The sequence below is a fragment of the Myxine glutinosa genome, chromosome 10 (genome assembly GCF_964187855.1).
Source record: "Myxine glutinosa chromosome 10, kmMyxGlut1.1, whole genome shotgun sequence".
Taxonomy (NCBI): domain Eukaryota; kingdom Metazoa; phylum Chordata; class Myxini; order Myxiniformes; family Myxinidae; genus Myxine; species Myxine glutinosa.
Window position 1 is genome coordinate 100,675,844 of NC_136270.1, and position 19,866 is coordinate 100,695,709.

Consider the following 19,866-nt stretch of genomic DNA (forward strand, 5'->3'; position numbering starts at 1 on the left):
GGATAAGGCAGGGAATTCTTTCTCAGATTCGCACACTCTTGCTTAATGCTGAAATCCAGCCCCCCATGCTCCTGACTGAATAAACACGGAAAAGTTAAGCGACTTCCATCTTGCAAGAGCACAGTCCTGTGGATGTAGCAGCCATTGCCAAGCCACAAAGGGTGCGATCGAGCACATGCATCAAGGATTCTCCTTCGAGTGTCAAGGAAAGAGCGAAAGCTGCTTCCCTTTTTCAACCATTTTAATTCCACCAACAGCTTTGCATTTGCAAACAAACGGCATCGTGAGACCATAACGAAAAAAAAGAGCACAACTCGACACTGTTGAAAAGCTCGTTTCCTCCTGGATCAAGGTCGTTTCCCATCTGAAGGCTTTGTTTCGGATCGGAGTCCAGTAGACGAGCGTGCTGTGATGTGAAGTGATGTTCAACATTTCCGTTTCCATGTGTGCAAAGGCCTGTTTCCTAAAGCCTCTCTTCTTCACAAATCACAAACAGCTGCTCAGTAGTTTATTTGCTTTCGGTGATGAAGAACAAAATTCACCTGAAATTTCTCACCAATCCTGCTCCCAAATCTTGTTGATGGGCCACAGCTGAGAAACGATCATTTCTGGAACATAATGGTGAAGCAGACATCATATCGTCGTCTTTCCAAGCAGCAAATTGGCTCTTCAATTGACTTATGGTCCTGATCATTAGCCAATTGTTGTGCTGCCTTTGGAATCTGATGATGAGCTGGTTATTGTAGTGTATTCTAATCCTGATTATAAAGAAACGGTGCTGTTGTCTGATGATCCCGATGGTGAATTGACAATGCTGCTGTCACTTGATTCTGATGACAAGCTAGTTATTGTGTTGTCTTCCAACCCTGATGATGAAGGGATTGTGCTGTCTTCTGAATCTGATGGTGAAGTCACTGTGCTGCTATCCATCGATTCTCTTGACAAGCTGATTATTGTATGGTCTTCTGACCCTGTTGACGAAGTGGTTTTCCTACCTTCTTCCATTATTCCTGACAATGAAGAAGCTGTTTCACCATTTTCCAACTTTGATGACAAGGGAGTTGTTCTGTTGTGCTGTAACTCTTCCAATGACCCATTTTTTGAATCTGAAAGTGAGATATCTGTCTGACAATGTTCCACGTTTGAAAGCAAGATGTCTGCCTGTTTCTTTTGTATACCGGTACCTGACTGTGTGGTCGGTGGTATATCATCTCTTGAACATGGAGATGAAATGGCTGCCCCATCACCCTCTGATCCTGATGGTGAGGCAGCTGTTGCAATAATGTTTATTCCCTGGCTTTGGCATAACAGCATAAGCTTAGAAGGATCATTTGCAATATTTGGTTTCTTAGCCAAAGCAACCAGCTTTGCCACAAGCTGTCTTTTGCGAACTGCCTTTTGGATAATAATGGCAGCTTTGTCATATTTCTGCCGCTGGAAAGTGGATGTTACAATCTGCCGTGCCATGCTTTGTTCGTCTTCTCCTGCAAAACGCTTCTCCATCTCCTGCCGTAGCTCGTTATTGTTTGCGCTGTCACCAAGTACATTTTGTGTTAACGTGCAGATAATGTCCAAGCAATGGATGCAATCTTGGGCATCCATGGGCAGATCCTTGGCACCGATGAAGAGTTGGTTTGGTTTGGGTACACGTAGTGGAGGTTCCAGCTTATCGAGGAAATCTGGCAACTTTGAGTAACTAATAAGGTTTGTGGCCTGCGGGTCGAATTTTCCCCAAGTTTCAAAAAACAATTCAAAGTCATCCTCACTTAGTGGCTCCTTACTCTCCTCCTTGGCAACATTGAAATTTTCCAGGATAATAGCAATGTACATGTTAACAACAACCAGGAAAGAAATGATAATGTAGCTAACAAAATAGGCGATTCCGATGGCAGGCTTGCCACAATCTCCCACATAAGTAGTGACACCAGCGTGGTGTTTGTTTTCATCGCAGTTCTTGTCGAGGGTTGGAAGAAGAAGCTTGTCCCATCCGGCTGACGTCGTGATTTGGAAGAGACAAAGCATCGAGCCACAAAAGGTCTCAAAGTTGAACATGTCATCGATACCATGTCTGTGTTTCAACAGAGAAAACTGAGACATTCCAAATATAGAAAAAATGTACATAATGAGGAAGAGCAGCAGACCAATGTTGAAGAGAGCTGGGAGGGACATGAGTAGTGCGAAGAGCAATGTGCGAATGCCCTGTGCTCCACGGAACAGTCGTAGGATGCGGCCAATACGAAAAAGTCGTATGACGCGGAAAATTGTTGGTTCTAACGTGAACAACTCCAAAGTTTTCTCCATTGCCAAGTCTGCAATGGAAAAAGTGAACATAAAGTTAGATTTTTTCCTTTCCATTTAAAAATGCAAAACCACTCTAAAACTAGGACGGCACCCAGTATGGCACATTCATTCTGAACAAAAATACCATCGTTAACTGAACACGCTACTAATGCTATTATGGCTCATAAACCCTTATTATCCATGCATCGCATTATGTCACATAGTTTCTTAACATTGATTATAATGAACGTCATATATATAATTTTTGACTCACATCGGGTCATAGATGAGATGTATGCAGTTTCAGATTTTTGCGATAAAGATTTCCATTCAATCAATTATGGCTGGAATACTACTTCTCCGATGACATCATTATCACCTTACATATCCCATGGGGAGTTGATGACATATGCCAAGTTTCAATTTTTTTTCCATTGAGTGGTTTTGGAAAAAAAAAAATTCCAATTTAATTCCTTCAATCCAATATGGCTGCCATACCATGTGACCTATGATGTCAGAGTTAGCAATAAAATGCTCTCCATGGGGAGTCCTCCTATATTTAAAGTTTCACATCAAACAGACAAGCGGTTGTGGAGAAAACCATTTCCAAATCGAAAATACATACTCATAGATGCGGACCTGCTAGGAAGAATGGTAGAAACAAACAAAATCCAGATGTGCAAAGCTGATACAGACATACCCAAGAAGACTCAAAGTTGTAATCGCTGCCAAAGGCGCTACTATGGAGTATTGTCTCAGGGGGTTGAATATGTATGTAAATTAGATATTTCTCGACAAGGAAACAAAATTAGATATTTTTATTATCTTGAAAATATTTCTCAAAAATATTTCCACTTTGACACGATGGGGTATTATCATGTGTAGATCAATGACAAAAAAAATCTCAATTTCATCCATTTTAAATTCCGGCTGAACACAACAACAACAACAACAACATGCATTTTAAGGCCATTTTCCCTGCTAGAGCGGGGGTTAGCCTTGCGGTCCCCATGACAATCTTCTCCATCTTGCCCTATTTTCTGCATCTCTCCTTGTTAACCCCCTTGCCCGCATTTCTTCTTCCACCATCTTTAGCCAAGTCTTTCTCGGTCTTCCCCATCCTCTACTTCCTTCTACATTCATTTCCATCACTCTTCTCAACCAGTCACTTTCATCCTTCCTCAACACATGACCAAACCATCTCAACCTGTTCCTCTTCACAACATCAATCACAGGCTCTATTCCCATCATTTTTCGCAATTCATCATTTGTCTTCCTCTCTCTCAACGATACTCCGCACATCCATCGAACCATTCGCATTTCCACCCTTTCCAACCTTCGTTGCTGCTCTACGTTCATCATCCATGTCTCGCTCCCATAAATCATAACACTTCTCACACATGCAGCATACACCTTTCCCTTCAGCTTCAACGACACTCCCCTCCTTATCAGCACGCCACTCAGTTCCGGAAACTTCTTCCATGCACATCTCACTCTAGCAACCGTTGCCGAGTCTGATCCACGTTCTCCATTCAGCATGTCTCCGAGGTAGCAAAATGTTTTCACACCTTCCAGCTTCACACCGTCTCCAAGATCCAACTCAACATTTCCTTCATCTGCAGCTTCCTCTGTGCACACCTTACATTTGAATGTAGCTGCCACACTGGTTAATGACCCTCTCAGACCACTACATTTTTGATGAACCCACTCAGCGCACATTGTACATTGAATGGAGTTCACTCCGACACCCTTCCTGAACACAGCACAGGGCCACTTCCCAGTTCTTTCCACCTCACCACATGTTTTACAACTTGCCATCACCTTTGTCTTTCCGATATTCACCTTCAGACCTTTTGTCTCCATACATTCCTTCCACTTGTTCATCTTTTCCTTCAGTCCATCCATACTTTCCGCAATCAACACCAGATCATCTGCATACAACAACGCCCACGGTAAACCCTCCTTTACGTTCTGAGCGACCACCTCCATCACAGCTACAAATAGTGGTGGAATTAGTACCGACCCCTGATGCACTCCCACCTTCACCTCAAACTCACCACTGTTCCCGTCCTTCGTCCTTACAGCTGTGCGCGCTCTTTTGTACATTGCCATCACTACTCTGATCAACCATTCCTCCACTGCTAACTTCCTCAATGCCCATGTCACTACTTCACGTGGAACCCTATCGAATGCTTTCTCCAGATCAACAAACCCAAGAAACAACTTCTTCCTCTTCTCCATGTACTTCTCCTGCAACTGCCTCACAATAAAAAGCACGTCTGTCGTTCCTCTTCCTGGCATAAATCCAAACTGCATTTCGTCGATCTTCACTTTCTTCCTTATCCTCCTCTCCAACACCCTTTCCAATACCTTCATTCCATGCTCCAATAACTTTATCGCTCGGTACGAGCCACACGCTAGAGGGTCACCTTTCCCCTTGTATAGAGGGACGAGGGTACTCAGTTCCCAATCCACTGGAATGCGGCCTTTTTTCACCGCCAGATTACAGATCTCTGTCATTCTCTTCACACCCCAACTTCCTGCTGCTTCAACATATCTCCCACAACTCCCGTCGGCCCTCCCGCTTTTCTACTCTTCATTGCTTTTATCGCTTCCTCAACTTCCTTCTCAGTTATCTTCTCTGCCGGTCCTAAAACTGGGGTACTCTCTATGTTGCCATCCCATTCATTCACTGTATTCAACAGCATTTCCATATATCTTTTCCATCTTCCTTTAATTCCATCTGGGTCCACAACGATTTGTCCCACTTCATCCTTCAAGCAACTCACCCCCATCACATCACACCTCTCTTTCGCTATCTGCTTTGCAATCCTGAATACTGCTCTCTGACCCTCTTCCGAATCCAAGCATTCTCCGAACATTTTCCTACATGCCTCCTGCGCCTTTTGCTACCTCTTTCTTTGCAGCCTTCTTGGCTGCCTTATAACTTTCATGCTCTGCTGTTGCTGCTCCCGTACCCTTCGCCTTCTGCCACTCCTTGAACTTCTTCCTCTTCTCGTCAATCCTCTTTCCAACTTCATCATCCCACCACAATGTTTCCGAGTGCCTCGGTGGTCCTTTTGTCCATCCACATACCTCACCAACGGCTCACAACAGACTAGCTTTCATTGACATCCAACCACTTTCAAGCTCAACCACATCATCCTCTACCCTACTCAGCCTCTCTTTTCATGCCTCCGTTACTGTCACCTCTTTCAACCTCCACACCTTCATTCTCGGTTGGTACTTCACCCGCCGAGCTCTCCTCGCACCTTTCACCCTTATGTCGCAGACAACCAAGTGGTGCTCTGAAACAGCCTCCTCCCCCGGGATCACCTTTGTGTCCCGGAGGTGCCCCCTATCTCGCCTACGCACCAGCAGGTCGTCAACGGTTGTCGTCGACCCACCTGACGTGTATGTAACAAGCTTATTATCCTCTTTCTGGAACTGAGTATTACAAATCAACAAACCAGCTCCATCAGCAAACTCCAAAATCCTTTCAACTTCTCCATTTCTCACACCATATCCGTAACCCCCATGAACTCCCTCAAAACCGTCCATACTCCTTCCCACATGTCCATTTAGGTCTCCTCCAACCACAACAACTTCATCATCTTTCACGTTTTCCATCAGCTTCTCTATCACACACCAGAACTTGTCCTTCTCTTCATCGCTCCGACCAACCTGCGGAGCATATCCCGAGATGACGTTCACCAAGAGCTTTCCAATCATCATTTTCACCATCATCAACCTATCACTCACTCTAGTCACACTCACCACACTGTCTACAAACTCCTCAGAAAACAGGACACCAACCCCATTCACGCCCTCCAGGCACCCTTGCCACACAAACTTGTATTTCTGTCCCTGTCTACCCTTCACCATTCTCACACCACTTCCCTTCCATCTTGTCTCTTGCACACAACATATTATGTCCACTCTTCTTCTGACCAATACTTCCACCACTTCTCCTGATCTCCCTGTCATTGTCCCTACATTCCATGTCCCAAACCTCAGAAACCGATCTCCACTTCGGGCTGTACCCTGCCCATATGTAGTTGTAATTGTCATGGTTCTCTTTTTGAGGCAATGTTTTTATGGCCGGATGCCCTTCCTGACGCCAACCCTCTTAGTCGTCTCATACGACACGCAGGGATACGGTGTACCTATTCGAATCCAGGGTATACACTGGGAAACGTTTAAAACATGGAAATTCTGGGGGGGGGGGGGGGGGGCATCATGGTTGCGGGGGGCCCGTCAGCACCACGCCACGTTTGTCAGGTCAGCACCACGGTGGCCCGGTCAGCACCACACCCTTAGATAGGACTTCGATGCTGTGGAGAGATCGAAGCAAGCCTGCTTGCTCGAGCGGACCGGAAGCGGAGGTCCATATACAGGGGGCTGCAAAAGTAGGTATACAGTAAGGATTATACCAGTATTACCAGTATTATAATCGTGGTGCTAGGATTCATTTAATACTAGAATTCATTTAATTCATTAAAATCATTATTACCATTTTTTATATTTTTATTTTCGTAATTTTTTCTATAATACATCTATTATTTGCAGGTGAAGTGGAAATTTAACGATGGCTGGTAATTCAACGGATGAGGAGCGCAAATGGATTTTGAAACAGTACTGGAAGACAGAGAATAGTGAACGTGTGCGAGAGCAGTGGCGAGAAACATTTGCATCGCCTCCACCAACGAGGCTCACGATTTACCGGATACGTGACAAATTTGAGAGGACGGGGTCTATCCACAACTCGCCGAAGAGTGGTCGACCAGTCACCGTGACAACGCCAGAGAATGCAATGCAAGTCGCCCTGGCATTTACCCAGAGCCCTCAGAAATCGAAAAACCGGGCGTCATCTGAATTGGGTATTGAACGCAGATCGTTGGGTCGTTTGATGCATGGTGCAGGACTGAAAATGTACGTGCCACGATTGATACATGGTTTATTAGAGGATGACTCGGATCGGCGTTTACAATTTTGCGAAGCCATCCTGAACGAGGAACGAGAGGGTGACAGCATTCTGCGCAAAATCGTGTGGTCCGATGAAGCAAACTTTAAGCTATCGGGTGCCGTTAATCAGCACAATTGTGTGTACTATGCAACTGAAAACCCTAAAGTCACGATTGAGCAACAGCTCAATCAACCTGGGGTGACAGTGTGGGCTGGCCTGTCCTGCAAAGGTGTCGTTGGACCTATCATTCTGCACAGGACTGTCGAACAACACGTGTATCTGAACATGCTGACGGATACAATCATACCACAGGTATGCGAACAACAGCAGCAGGACGACTTCTACTTTCAGCAGGATGGGGTGCCACCGCACTTCGCACTCACTGTGCGTGCGCTACTTGACAAAGAATTTCCCAACAGGTGGATTGGACGTCGGGGAGCCGTTGACTGGCCACCACGTTCGCCGGATCTCACCCCTATGGACTTCTTTTTCTGGGGATGTGTGAAAGACAGGGTTTTTGCATGCAAGCCACGTTCTGTTGATGCCATGATTCAGTTCATACGGGAGGCTTGCCAGGAAATTGATGCTGATAAAGATCTTTGTGCCAGAGTGTGCATGGGTGTCCATACTCGACTAGTGGAGTGTGTGAATGCCGGGGGCAAACAGTTTGAACATTTGAGGGATTAATATGTTTATTATTGATATGTTTATTATTGATATGCCATTATTGATATGCTGTTATTGATATGCTATTATTGATATGCTTGTATAATCAATAAAATACGTTTTGTGCGCACGTTTTGTTTTTCATTACTGTATACCTACTTTTGCAGCCCCCTGTACATATATATAATGTGCACATATATATAAGGATATAATATATTGTGGGCTTTCACTAAAAAAAAAAAAAAATACTAGCAAATAATAACGGCGGGGTAACAGAAAAGGAGGTGGGGTTGAGAGGTTGGGGTATTAAATCAAGCCTCTCAAAATATCAGCACCACACACCACGTCGGCCCGGTCGGCCCAGAGCCTGGCGCGAAGTCCAAGGACATCAGCACGTCATCCGAAAACAGCTCCGGTTGGTGCGAACGACTGAACACAACAAAATGTGAAAAACGTCAAGGGGTGTGAATACTTTCTGAAGGCATTCAAGCTCTGTCAAGATGGATGGGGACTGTTGATGAACAGCAATCTTCAAGTCTTTCCACAGATTCTCAATAAGATTCAAGTCTGGGCTTTGGCTGGACCACTCAAGGAGTTTCACATTATTGGTCGGAAGCGATTCCATTGTTGCTTTGGTTGGTCTGAAGCGATTGCATTGGTCTGAAGAATAAAATGAATGAATGATCGTTTTAAGGCCATTTTCCCCGCTGGAGCAGGGGTTAGCCTTGCGGGCCCCATAACAATCACGGTTCCCTGTTTGAAGCAATGTTTTTATGGCCGGATGCCCTTCCTGGCACCAACCCTTAGTCGCCTCTTACGATGCGCAGGGATACGGTGTACCTATTCTACACCGGGGTACACACCGGTCTGAAGGTCTGAAGCAATTCCATTGTTGCTTTGGTTGTATGCTTGGGTCGTTGTCCTGTTGGAACATAACTCTTTGCCGCAGTCCAAGGTATTTTGCACTCTGAAGCAGGTTCTACTCAAGGATTTGCCTGTATTTGGCTCCATTCATTGTTGCCTCTATCCTTAGAAGTCTTCCAGTCCCTGCTGTTGAAAAGCATCCCCATAGCATGATGCTGCTGCTTTGGAAGTATATTTCAATTATAATTGGCTATTTACTAAAAAATATGACTACAGCAAGAAATTTAAACTATTTGCCCATATATTCTGTATGATAATTCCTTGGGATTTAGTGGTCAAATAGCAAGTGCTTGTATATAAAGCTATATATGGGAACTAATAGGATCGTGCTGCCTGCATGGAGACCTTCCACCTGGACAAGACGACAGGCGCCTTAGGTAATAAAAGGCACATGCTGTTTGCATTTCCATGGAGATAAGCTGATAAGGCAGCACGAGTGCTGATTACAGAATCTAGTTCGTTGGAGTTTTAAAATAAATACACTTTTTCATATACCCAACTAATAATCAAGTTTCTTATTTACAAAATTAGCTGTTATTGATGGCCTAATATTGATTGAGAGTTTTATTCATGAGCTGACCATCGTTTTAGGAAAATGATGAAAAAAGAATTTAGTTTGTGGTCAAGAAAAGGAATGTGGTTGCCATGATGACCGAGTGGATAATGATTTATGGTTTCCGTGAGGCAAATGCAATTCCACGTGCCTGGTCTTTTGGCTGGGTTGTAAAATCTTGAAAAATTGCGTGTGGGTCTTTCATATAAATAATTATGCAGTTTTGCTTTGAGTGATTTATTAAGCCATATAGACAACTTATATGACAATTGGGAAATAAATACCTGTAATTGATGCAGTAATAAATTAAATAAGGACTTTCTTATTTAATTTCATGCAAGTTTGAAGTTTTAACATGAATCTTGGTTGATTGAAAGTTGTATCACTACTTATTAAGTTCTCATATTACTATATGTGTCAATTTGCAATATAATATGATAACTCTTACTGGTCAACCAGCAAAATGCTCAAATCCTGAGAACAATAATGTTAAAAGATTAATGAATTACAGACATGTGTTTGCAAAACTCATACAGGTATTTCTAAAGTTCTATAAGCAAATAATGAGTTAAAGATATGTTCCCTTTACTTGTGAGGTGTACAAATAAAGTTTGAAAAGGCTTTACATTGAGATGGTAAGTGAATGGCCTTCCTATGTCCTTGAAGTCTCCAAACATAATGAAAGAGTTCTGGCTCCACACAGTCTGACGTGGACAATGAGAAAACAGATGTCCCTCATTAAAAAAACACATATGCAAATCTTATCCTTTTCTCTCGGCCCCGGATCTCTATCCTCTCCTCCCACCTCACTCGACACTCGACCAATCACTCCTCTCCCCTATACTCCACTCAACCAATCCCACTGCTCTTCCCCTCTTTTCACTTCATTCGACCAATCCCATCTTTGCTCCTCCCTCTACTTGCCCCTCCCAATTCCATTTGTTTTGTCCTCCAGCCAGTATAAAGGGACCTGCTATGGCTACAAAATTCAGAACTTCACTTGGCTGTCAATATTGTGTATGCTGGTGTATTTGGTGTGTCTTTATATTTCTTTGACGTGTATCTTTACTGTCTCCATTAAACTTCTTGAACGACAATCTTCTTGGAGGGGCCTTGAATCATTTGCATATTCCTCCACACCGCCAACATGCTTCATGGTCGAGATGGTGTTAGATGGGAGCTGTGTTCAGTTTCCACCAGATCATTCAGGCTAAAGAGTTCAATTTTCGTCTCATCAGACCACAGAATATTGTGCCTCATGCTCTCAGTGTCCTTCACGTGCCTTTATGCAAACACCTGGTGTGCTTTCATGTGCCTTTTTCTCAGGAGTGGCTTCCGTCTGGCCACTCTCCCATAAAGCTCTGCAGAGACTGTTGTCCTTCCGGCAGGTTCTCCCATTTCAGCCAAAGAACTCTGTAGTTCTGTTAGATTGGCCATTGGGTTCTTGGTCACCTCCCTGCCCAAAGTCCTTCTTTCCCGGTTGCTCAGTTTGGTCGGACGGCCAGCTCTAGGAAGTATTTCCATATTCTTTACATTTCCTAATGATGGAGCTCACTGTGCTCTTGGGAACTTTTAACACTAGAAATTGTTTTATACCTTTCCCCAGATCTATACCTTCTCACAATTCTATCTCGGAGTTCTACGGACAGTTCCTTGGACTTCATGGTAGAGTTTCTGCTCTGACATGCACTGGCAACTGTGGGACCTTATATAGAAAGGTGTGTTTCTATCTAAATCATGTCCGATCAAATGAATTTGCCACAGGTGGACTTCAATCTATTTGTAGAGACACCTCAAGGGTGATCAAATGAAATTGGATACACCTGAGCTCAATTAGGTGTGTCATAGCAAAGAGGTTGAATACTTATTCACTCAAGACATTTCAGCTTTTCATTTTTAACTATTTAACTATTTAACTATTTGAGTACCAGTTCACTGGTAATTCCCTGTTTGTCGTTAAAGGCGGCAAAAAGGGTTGGCGTCAGGAAGGGCATCTGGCCGTAAAACATTGCTTCAAAAAGGGGACCAAAAAACAACAACAACCACGGTTCCCGAAAAATGCCAACCCCCGCTTTGCGGGGAAAAATGGCCTCTAAAGGTGGTTATTTTTTATATTTATATTTTTAACTATTTTGTCAAAATTTCTAAAACATATTTCCACTTTGACATTATGGGGTATTATGTGTAGATCAGTGAACAAATAATCTAGTCTTAATTGATTTTTTATTCAGGCTGCAACACAACAAAATGTGAGAAAGTCAAGGGGTGTGAATACTTTCTGAAGGCACTGTATGTGATCTACGACGAGATGAGTGAATAATTAAATTTATGACATCATCGGTCACGTGGTCTGGTGGCCATGTTAGATTGAAAATAAAAGCGTAAAATAATTTTCTTCTCCAGATCTCCTCAACATATTGATGCAAAATTTCATACATACAGTCACGTGAAAAAGTAAGTACACCCCATGTAAAGTTTTGACTTTTTCAACATATTTCAACATACAGCTATTTGATCTTCATTTCAACAATATTGACAGATAAAGGTGATATAATATAACAAATATCATGAAACATTTACATTTTGTAGTCCATTGAATAATTTAAATAAACATAAATGCAAATTTTGCATGTGGAAAAAGTAAGTACACCCTTGGCTCTAATAGGTGGTATTGCCCCCTTTGGCAGAAACAACCTCAAGTAGGCGTTTCTTATAACTGTGTACCAGTCTCTGACATCGACTGGGAGAAATTTTTGCCCACTCCTCCATGCAGAATTATTTCAGCTGTGCGATGTTTGAGGGGTTTCTTGCATGCACAGCTCGTTTCAAATCCCCCCACAACATCTCGATGGGATTTAAATCCGGGCTTTGACTTGGCCATTCCAGAACCCTCCATTTCTTTGTTTTCAGCCATTCCTTGGTGGATTTACTGGTATGTTTAGGGTCATTGTCATGTTGCAAGGTCCACCTTCGGTTGAGCTTCAACTTTCTGACAGATGGCCTCACATCATCCTCAAGCCACCTCTGGTACAATGAAGAATTCATAGTGGATTCTATGATGGTGAGCTGCCCAGGCCCTGATGCATAAAGCTGCCCCAAACCATAATATTTCCACCACCATGCTTTACAATTGGTATCAGGTTCTTGTGGTCAAATGCTGTCTTTGGTTTCCGCCAAACATGTCTTCTGGTACTGTGGCCAAATAGCTCTCCCTTTGACTCATCTGTCCAGAGCACATTGTTCCAGAAGTGCTGGTCTTTGCCTAGGTGTTCATTGGCAAACTTTAGTCTTGCCCTGATGTTCTTTCTGGACAGCAAAGGTTTCCTCCTGGCACACCTCCCATGTAGATCAAATTTGTGCAGCCTCTTTCTAATGGTAGACTCGGGCACTTTGACATCATCAGTGGCAAGAGCTACCTGTAGGTCCTGTGATGACATTCTGGGGTTCTTAGAGACTTCTTTCAGCATCTTGCGGTCTGCTCTCGGGTTGAACTTGCTGGGGCGGCCTGGCCTGAACAAGTTGGCAGTTGTTTGGAATCTTCTCCACTTGTCGATGATCTTCCGGACAGTCGAATGATTGATTTCAAATTGTTTGAAGATCTTTTTAAATCCCTTCCCAGACTCTTAGGCATCTATAACCTTCTTTCTGAAGGCCTCAGAGAGCTCTTTTGATCTCGGCATGGTGATGCCCACACTTCAACAACAAAGAGCAAACCAAACTAAATATCTGAGGTTTAAATAAGACAGGTTCCTCCAAGATCCTCTCTAACAATGTTCTAATCATTTGCACCTGAGCTGGTGCACCTGATTCTAATTTTAGGTATTTGAAGTAGTGATAAATGTCGGGGTGTACTTACTTTTTCCACATGTGAAATTTGCATTTATGTTTATTTAAATTATACAATGGACTACAAAATGTAAATGTTTCATGATATTTGTTATATTATATCACCTTTATCTGTCAATATTGTTGAAATGAAGATCAAATAGCTGTATGTTGAAATATGTTGAAAAAGTCAAAACTTTACATGGGTTGTACTAACTTTTTCACGTGACTGTATGATGGACTAGCCATGGAGAATATAGTTTGAATTTGTTTTTTCTTCACCTTCATTGATGCAATGCAGCCTTAATAGGCACAAAAGTAGTTTGTTGAATATCCTAATGATAAATGAAAAATGAATAAAGCTACAATTAATGGCAATGTATGTGACATAATAGGGTGCACGGATGATATGGGTGTATGGGCCATAATAGTAGCGTGTTCAGTTAAAGATGGTATCTTTGTTCAGAATGAGCATGTGAGGTGAGACTATGCACTCTCCGAGTGCTGTTATAGTTTTAATTTTGATCGATTATGCATTCACTCGGTTCCACTCCAATTGCATCACTTCATAAGGTTTGAACACACAGGAAAACACGCAGTAAATCGAGAGAAAGGTTTCAAGTCAGTGACAACCCCACTATGGCTGAAAATTACACCAACCTACAACGTTTGTTCACTGTCTAAGACACAGTCGCTGAGTCGAGACCAACAAACCACCTATCTATTCCCATTGTCATTGACTGGAAGAGGTTCAGTGTCTTGAACTTCTAGGCCTCACCATTAGCCATGAACTTTCTTTGGCTGACCACATGGAAAATTTGGCCTCCAAAGCCAGCTGCAGACTGGGCATCCTCCATCAATCAAAGTTTTTCCTTGGGAAATCAGAGGTACTCACAATCTACAAATACTTTGCCCCTAGCTCAATGGAGTATTTCTCTCTGCTTTGAGCTGGTGCCCCAGAATCACAGTTGTCTCTCCTGGATTCTGTAAAATATAACGCTCCCATTAATGAGGCTAAAACACATGGTCCATTGCACTCACATTGCATGCAGGTCAGTGGTCTCTGTCTTCCAGTGTCTATTCTCCAATATTGCTCCCTCGGCCCTCAGTCCTCTGACCCTTCTGAGCAATTCCAGAATACAGAATACAAGTAAGCCCCTCTTGGTTAAACCAGCCAAATACAGGCTGACTGCACACCTCAACTGCTTTAATCCTCGCTTCTCATGTCTATGGAACCACCTTCCAGAGGCTATTCTGTTTCACTCTTCCCTCCAGGCCATCAGTGCAACCCCATCTCTTGTCATCTTCAATTCTGTATCATGATCTTTATATCCCCATTAACCTTTCCCAACTCAACCATCTTACTTGCTGGTTTCAGTGTTTCCTCCCCTCCTCCCTCCATTATTTTCCTGTTCGTTCTTTCGCTTAATATTTGTCACACTGTCAGTTCTGCCTGACTCTTCATGAGTTTCTCTCCTGTGTCAAAAACAACAACCTGGTGCACTAATGTAAGAAACAATATACCGGTACGACAATCGAAGCAGACAAGATATCAGTGAAACACATCTTAACCAACTAAGTGCCTCACCAAATATTGAGATGACGACAATTACGAGGTCAAAAATGTTCCAGGACAAGGTGAAAAAGTACTGTCGTTGGCCAATCAATTTGAGCAGACACTCCATGGTGAAGATCCCAATAAATGTCATGTTGAAATAGTACAAAACATCCTCCTTGGTTTTGGCCTGAGGATCCGTTTCCACCACCATGGTAAGCATATTCAGGAAGATGAGAACCATAATTGTAATTTCAAACTTCTGATTGGAGACTAAATGAAATATCAATCTCTGGAGCTTGTTCTGCAGGGTGTCAAGGTTGGGCACACCATTAGGATCGGTAATGCACACGAACAGGCAATCAAGCGAACTGTTGTAACACGCGCTCCACAGTAACCACTGTCAATGCAAACCACCCATTATCAACAATTACACAAATTCAATCTCCGGTCCCAAAACACATTTCAAATGATACCACAAACATTCCTGTACTGCCAAAAAAAACAAGTATTTTAACAGGAAAATTACACTTCTAAATACCACATCTCCAGACATCTGATAAATGGTGCATACCTTTGGTGGTGGAATGGGTTTCACAGGTTTTTTGTTGCCAAGTTTCTTCAAAGCATGGTGGTATTTCTTTTGCTCTTCTGTCAAGAAGATATCCTCTCCTCCAAAGTGCAGCATCCATAAGAGAAAGACAGACGAGCTCAGTTCACTCTTTAGCTCGGCACTTTTCCACACTACACGGATCGAGAAAGAGCCATCAAGCAACGGAGCAGGCAGGAGTGCTGGAGTGAGGCACATGCAGGGGTCGTGACATTGCATTGGCTGGCACCTCAAGCAATGCAGCACCTTCATGCCGCTTGTCAAATGCACACAGGGTGGTGTCAAGTAAACTCTTGAACTTTTTGTTCATACAGTTAACACATGCCAAAACACCAGGGGTATGAAACATTTCAACAAAGAAACAAAGAAAAACAATAAATAAACTCAGAAATTGTAGCAAATCAATATTTAATTACAGTTAATCAATCTATCGGTGAGTCGATTACAACAAACATGCGCCACATTCCCTAATACTCAAAAAAAACAAGTGACAGCAGACCTTGGCATTAACACAAGGACAAAAAATACCGGTACACATTGGTGCAGTCGGAAACAAGTATAATGCAACTAACACAGGGTTCGCACAGTCCTTGAAACTCCTTGAAATTCCTGGAAAAATGAAAAAGCATTTTCCAGTACTGGAAAGTCCTAAAAAAAACTTGTCCAAATCTATGAAACTCCTGGAAAATCGAGAAAATGGCACAAATATGAATAATCTAGTCCCTTTCAGAGAACGTTACCAATTATAACGTCTCCCAAGGATTTACCATTAAAGCTGAGCCAAAATGGCCTCTCACATGCATAATCTACAATGATGGGTCACCACATGAAACGTGCTTTTACGGAATAGTTCATTACAAGAAGGCAAATGATGACGAAAATGGAGAATCCCTGGACAAAAGATAGACAGACACGCAAACGGGCAGAGAAGTAAAAAAAAAAAGCACACTCGCGATCCGATATAACGAAAACACAATAAAGGAAATAAAACCTAATCAAAATGGCCATTAGCACACAATAAAAGGTGCCTTGAGAGGTCTTTTAAAAGATATATCAGGGATTGAAAATGCTTCACCAAAAACATGTCTTTAGCCCACAACTGTGGCACCCAGTGGAGAGGTGAAGCATCCAGTAGGTGAAGAGATAGCAGATAAAGTGAAGCGGGATGAAGTTGTAGAGGTGCCAGGGACATTGGCGTGCCAAATGTGGTGGGAACATGCAACTGAATAGATTTCTGACATGACGTCAGGTCATGCATACATTACGCAAGTGCTTATGGAGAGGTCCTGATTAAAATTGTGCAAATTCAAATGATCCGCCACCCGGCCAAAATTGTTAATTCCATCAGTCTCTTGAAGAGAACACAGCAGACCATTACCAACTTTAACCTCCCCCAGGGATTTCCCATTAAAGCGTGCCAAAAATGGTTTCTCAGTCCAGACCTGTATGCGTGCCACAGTGCAAGTGGTTTACTGACCCCAGCTGCAGACAAGGGGGATTATTAGCCATGGCACAAACTATATTTGCCCCATCTCCCCCACTTTCCCCCCACCCTACCCCAGCCCACTCCCAGAGGGAGTGGGTGTTTGTAGTTACTGAAATATTCAATGGAATATGGAATAACAGCAAACAAACAAGGTTTCATTATTATTTTTGTGATTTGTTCCAATGTCATTTGTGACATAAAACATTTGTATAAAAGGTCCTGGAAAAAAACCTTTTTGTCTTGGAAATATCCTGGAAATTTGGTCTTCCATGTTTGCGCGAACCATGTGAAAACATAATCTTACAAAGAACTGAACAATGAGGTACCTAGTGAGAGCATGGTGGTAGTCGAGTTGGGGGTCAGTGATGTGGAGTAACAAAAGCCATGCACATACAGGCTGCCATATCGCAGGCCAGTTTGTCAAATCTACTTATCTTTTTCTTCTGTTGGTTAAAATTGTCTATGATGACGCCGATAAACAGGTTGAGTATGAAAAATGTTCCAAAGACAATGAAGAAGACAAAGTAGGCATAATAATATACGTCTTTTTCAAATTCTGGCTGTTCCTCCACCTGTGAAAGATGGGGATGCGTAACTGGCAGAAAAATGTATCAAACGAAGATCATGAAATAAAACAATTCCACAAGAACTCTATCATCGACAAACCATCACATTTTCATCAAAAATAAAATCTTTCCAATCTTAATCAAAGATGTTTTTGTTTTTTTCTTAACGCTTGATGGCCATATTGATGCAGATACAAATTTGGTTCTGGCTGTTTCACATTATACAACTTATCCTCTGCAATGGAGTTGTTCAGCATGGGTATTAGTTTATAACATGGTAGCTTTCACAAAAGGGTTCACCTACCTCTGACCTACATGACTACATCTCAGCACATCACTGTTTCAATTTTGAAATGAGCTACAATTGGTGTATATTTTAATGGAAAATACAACTGATGACAAATGAACACTGCACAATTTCAGGTCTGCATTTACCTTTCGCTCCCATTCAAACAAATGTCATTGTTACATGGAAAGGGGGAAGGGAGGGGGGATACATAGCTAGAATGTGGTAAGTGTAACATGGTCTGTGTGTTTCGAGTAGATTTGATTGTCATGTAACAGGGACCTGTCTGAGCACATCGTTTTTCAAGTGACTCTGCAGAGTGTTACGTGGTCCCCTCAGTGACTACCTGGTCTCGGTGACCCCCGGACCGGGAGAGGACCTTCGCCAGCAAGTATTATTATATAGGCGCGTTCGCCACGCAATCCATAGGAATTTCACCCAGGAGAAACTGATTTCAAGGATATATTTCCAGGGTAAGGATATTATACAAGGTCAAGGATACAATCACGGATATTTCCCCGAGCAATCGACAACAAACAACCAGGCACAATCAATATTACAACCATGTGAACTCATCTACACAAACTCTAAGATGGCCATCTTATACTAATACATTCCTCACGTGAGCCCCACTCCTGACTCCCTCCGTGGTCAATGTCTCTCCTCTCCGCACACGGGCGGTTGAACGAGCCCCGGGCGGACGTGCTCTAAACGTGCCGTCTCGGACCGGGACAGCTGTTACAGCGCACACCTCCTTGCCAAGCAACGGGGCAAAAACCCAGCGCGGCTTCCAACGGGCGCGAGGCCCAACGTGCGGACCCGTACGCGTCTTTGTAGACGGGGCAAACTGTCCCGGACGCTTGGTTTCGTGCACGAACTCACGGTGACTGGACGTGTCAAAAGGTATTTACCGCCCAGGTAACTCCTCTCGCCAGACGGGTTTCGAACCGGCGCGTTTTCCACGCAGCGCAAGGTCGATTCCACCTTTCGTCGGAGCGGGGCGAGGAAAAAGAAACCTTCCTTTCCCTCGTGTCTTTCTCCTCCGTTTCCCGTCACTTCCGCTTCCGGCCACTTCCGTTTCCTGCCACTCTTTCAGAAGGGCTCCTGACCCTCCAACCACAACAACTACACAACAACTTAATATACTACACACGGAAGCAAAGACCTGCATGGTAATTCACATACATTCACATAAATATGTAACACTCCCCCCCTTCAAGAAAGAAAGTTTGAACCCAGCGAAAACTTTCTTTGCCGGCCAATTTGGAGAAACAAACCAGATAACTCAACCCCCCCACATTATCAGTCCCCCCCGGGCACAGTTATCACTTAAAAATAAAGCCAGTTAAGCCACTCGATAGCACTTTTCCGGGAGGCCAAGCCGAGTATTCACTACATGGATGCCTTTAGGAACGCGGAGTTCACGGTTAGTCCGTGCAGGAAAGTTCTCTACATGGGCGCCTTGAGGAACGTGGAGTTCACGGTTAGTCCGTGCAGGAAAGTTCTCTACATGGGCGCCTTGAGGAACGTGGAGTTCACGGTTAGTCCGTGCAGGAAAGTTCACTACATGGACGCCTTTAGGAACGGCGTTCACGGTTAATTCGTGTAGGAATCTTGGCTCGGCGGCTCCGCCGCCTTCAGTGCTTCAACTTCTCAGAACGTCCCTAATAATTAGGGTGGGACCACTGGTCCCTGTAGTCCCCTGAATACCGGTCTTCTTCTCGGCCACTACTTTGCCAATTCTTCCTTCGGGAGCGGCCGTAACTCAGGGAGCCTCCATAATAATATTGACTGCGGCCACCACCAAAACTACCGCCCAGTTGTCCTCTCCTGTAGACCTCTCGACGCCTACGAAATGCCTTCCCTACTGTTATGGTCCGACCCTCCAAATCCTTGCCATTCCAATTCTTCTCTGCCTCTCTGGCGTCTTTTGTGCTGGCAAACGTGACAAAGCCGAACCCTCTTGACTGTTGCGTTTCCCAGTCTCTTACCAACCGCACTTCCACCAGCGGCCCATATCTGTTGAAGACAGAGGTCAGAACTTCTTCCTCTGTTTTGAAGTTCAGTCCCCCTACAAATAACTTGGCACTTTTGTCACCATCCCGAGCTGGTGTGGTGTTATTTTCCCTGCTGGGCTCTTTATCAACCC

At 43.5% G+C, this 19,866-nt stretch overlaps 1 protein-coding gene across 1 annotated transcript in view; it reads right to left on the bottom strand.

The window, feature by feature from the left end:
- Positions 1 to 762: 762 nt before the first annotated feature.
- Positions 763 to 19,866, bottom strand: part of LOC137433392 (sodium channel protein type 8 subunit alpha-like) — a 128,863-nt gene continuing 109,759 nt past the window's right edge. Inside the window, exons 12-15 of the mRNA XM_078785219.1 lie at positions 17,300 to 17,437; positions 15,344 to 15,448; positions 14,803 to 15,073; positions 763 to 2,309 (exon numbers count right to left, since the gene is read on the bottom strand). Of these exons, the coding sequence (XP_078641345.1) occupies positions 763 to 2,309; positions 14,803 to 15,073; positions 15,344 to 15,448; positions 17,300 to 17,437 (2,061 nt within the window). The remainder of the gene's footprint in view (positions 2,310 to 14,802; positions 15,074 to 15,343; positions 15,449 to 17,299; positions 17,438 to 19,866) is intronic.